Genomic DNA, 252 nt, shown 5'->3' with positions numbered 1-252 from the left:
GGTTGCCGCCGGCCCCCCGGGCCCCGCTCACCTGTCGGCCATCTCCAGCACCTCGTGGACGTTGCCGGGGCTGACGCGGATGGTGCCTGTGTACATGAAGCCGATAACGGCCTCCACCGTGTCAGGGTCGGGGCCGCCCTCCGAGCTCCACTTCTGCAGCTCCACACGGCCTGAGCGCGATTCCGCAAAGCCCCCCGAGAGCAGCGGTGTGAAGTACTCGGTCGCGGCGGCCAGGACGGAGCGGTGCGCTCG

At 70.6% G+C, this 252-nt stretch overlaps 1 protein-coding gene across 1 annotated transcript in view; it reads right to left on the bottom strand.

Annotated features, from left to right (window-relative positions):
• The window catches only part of KLHL11 (kelch-like family member 11), a gene marked incomplete at its 5' end in the record, with an annotated part of 1,919 nt that extends 1,670 nt beyond the window's left edge, over positions 1–249 (bottom strand). The window contains one exon of the mRNA XM_010288289.1: positions 32–249. Coding sequence (XP_010286591.1) covers positions 32–249 — 218 coding nt within the window. The remainder of the gene's footprint in view (positions 1–31) is intronic.
• Between the last annotated feature and the right edge of the window lie 3 nt (positions 250–252).

This window comes from Phaethon lepturus, unplaced genomic scaffold (genome assembly GCF_000687285.1).
Source record: "Phaethon lepturus isolate BGI_N335 unplaced genomic scaffold, ASM68728v1 scaffold37325, whole genome shotgun sequence".
Taxonomy (NCBI): domain Eukaryota; kingdom Metazoa; phylum Chordata; class Aves; order Phaethontiformes; family Phaethontidae; genus Phaethon; species Phaethon lepturus.
Note: the sequence above shows the minus strand (reverse complement) of the source record. Positions and strands in the feature narration are given on the sequence as shown.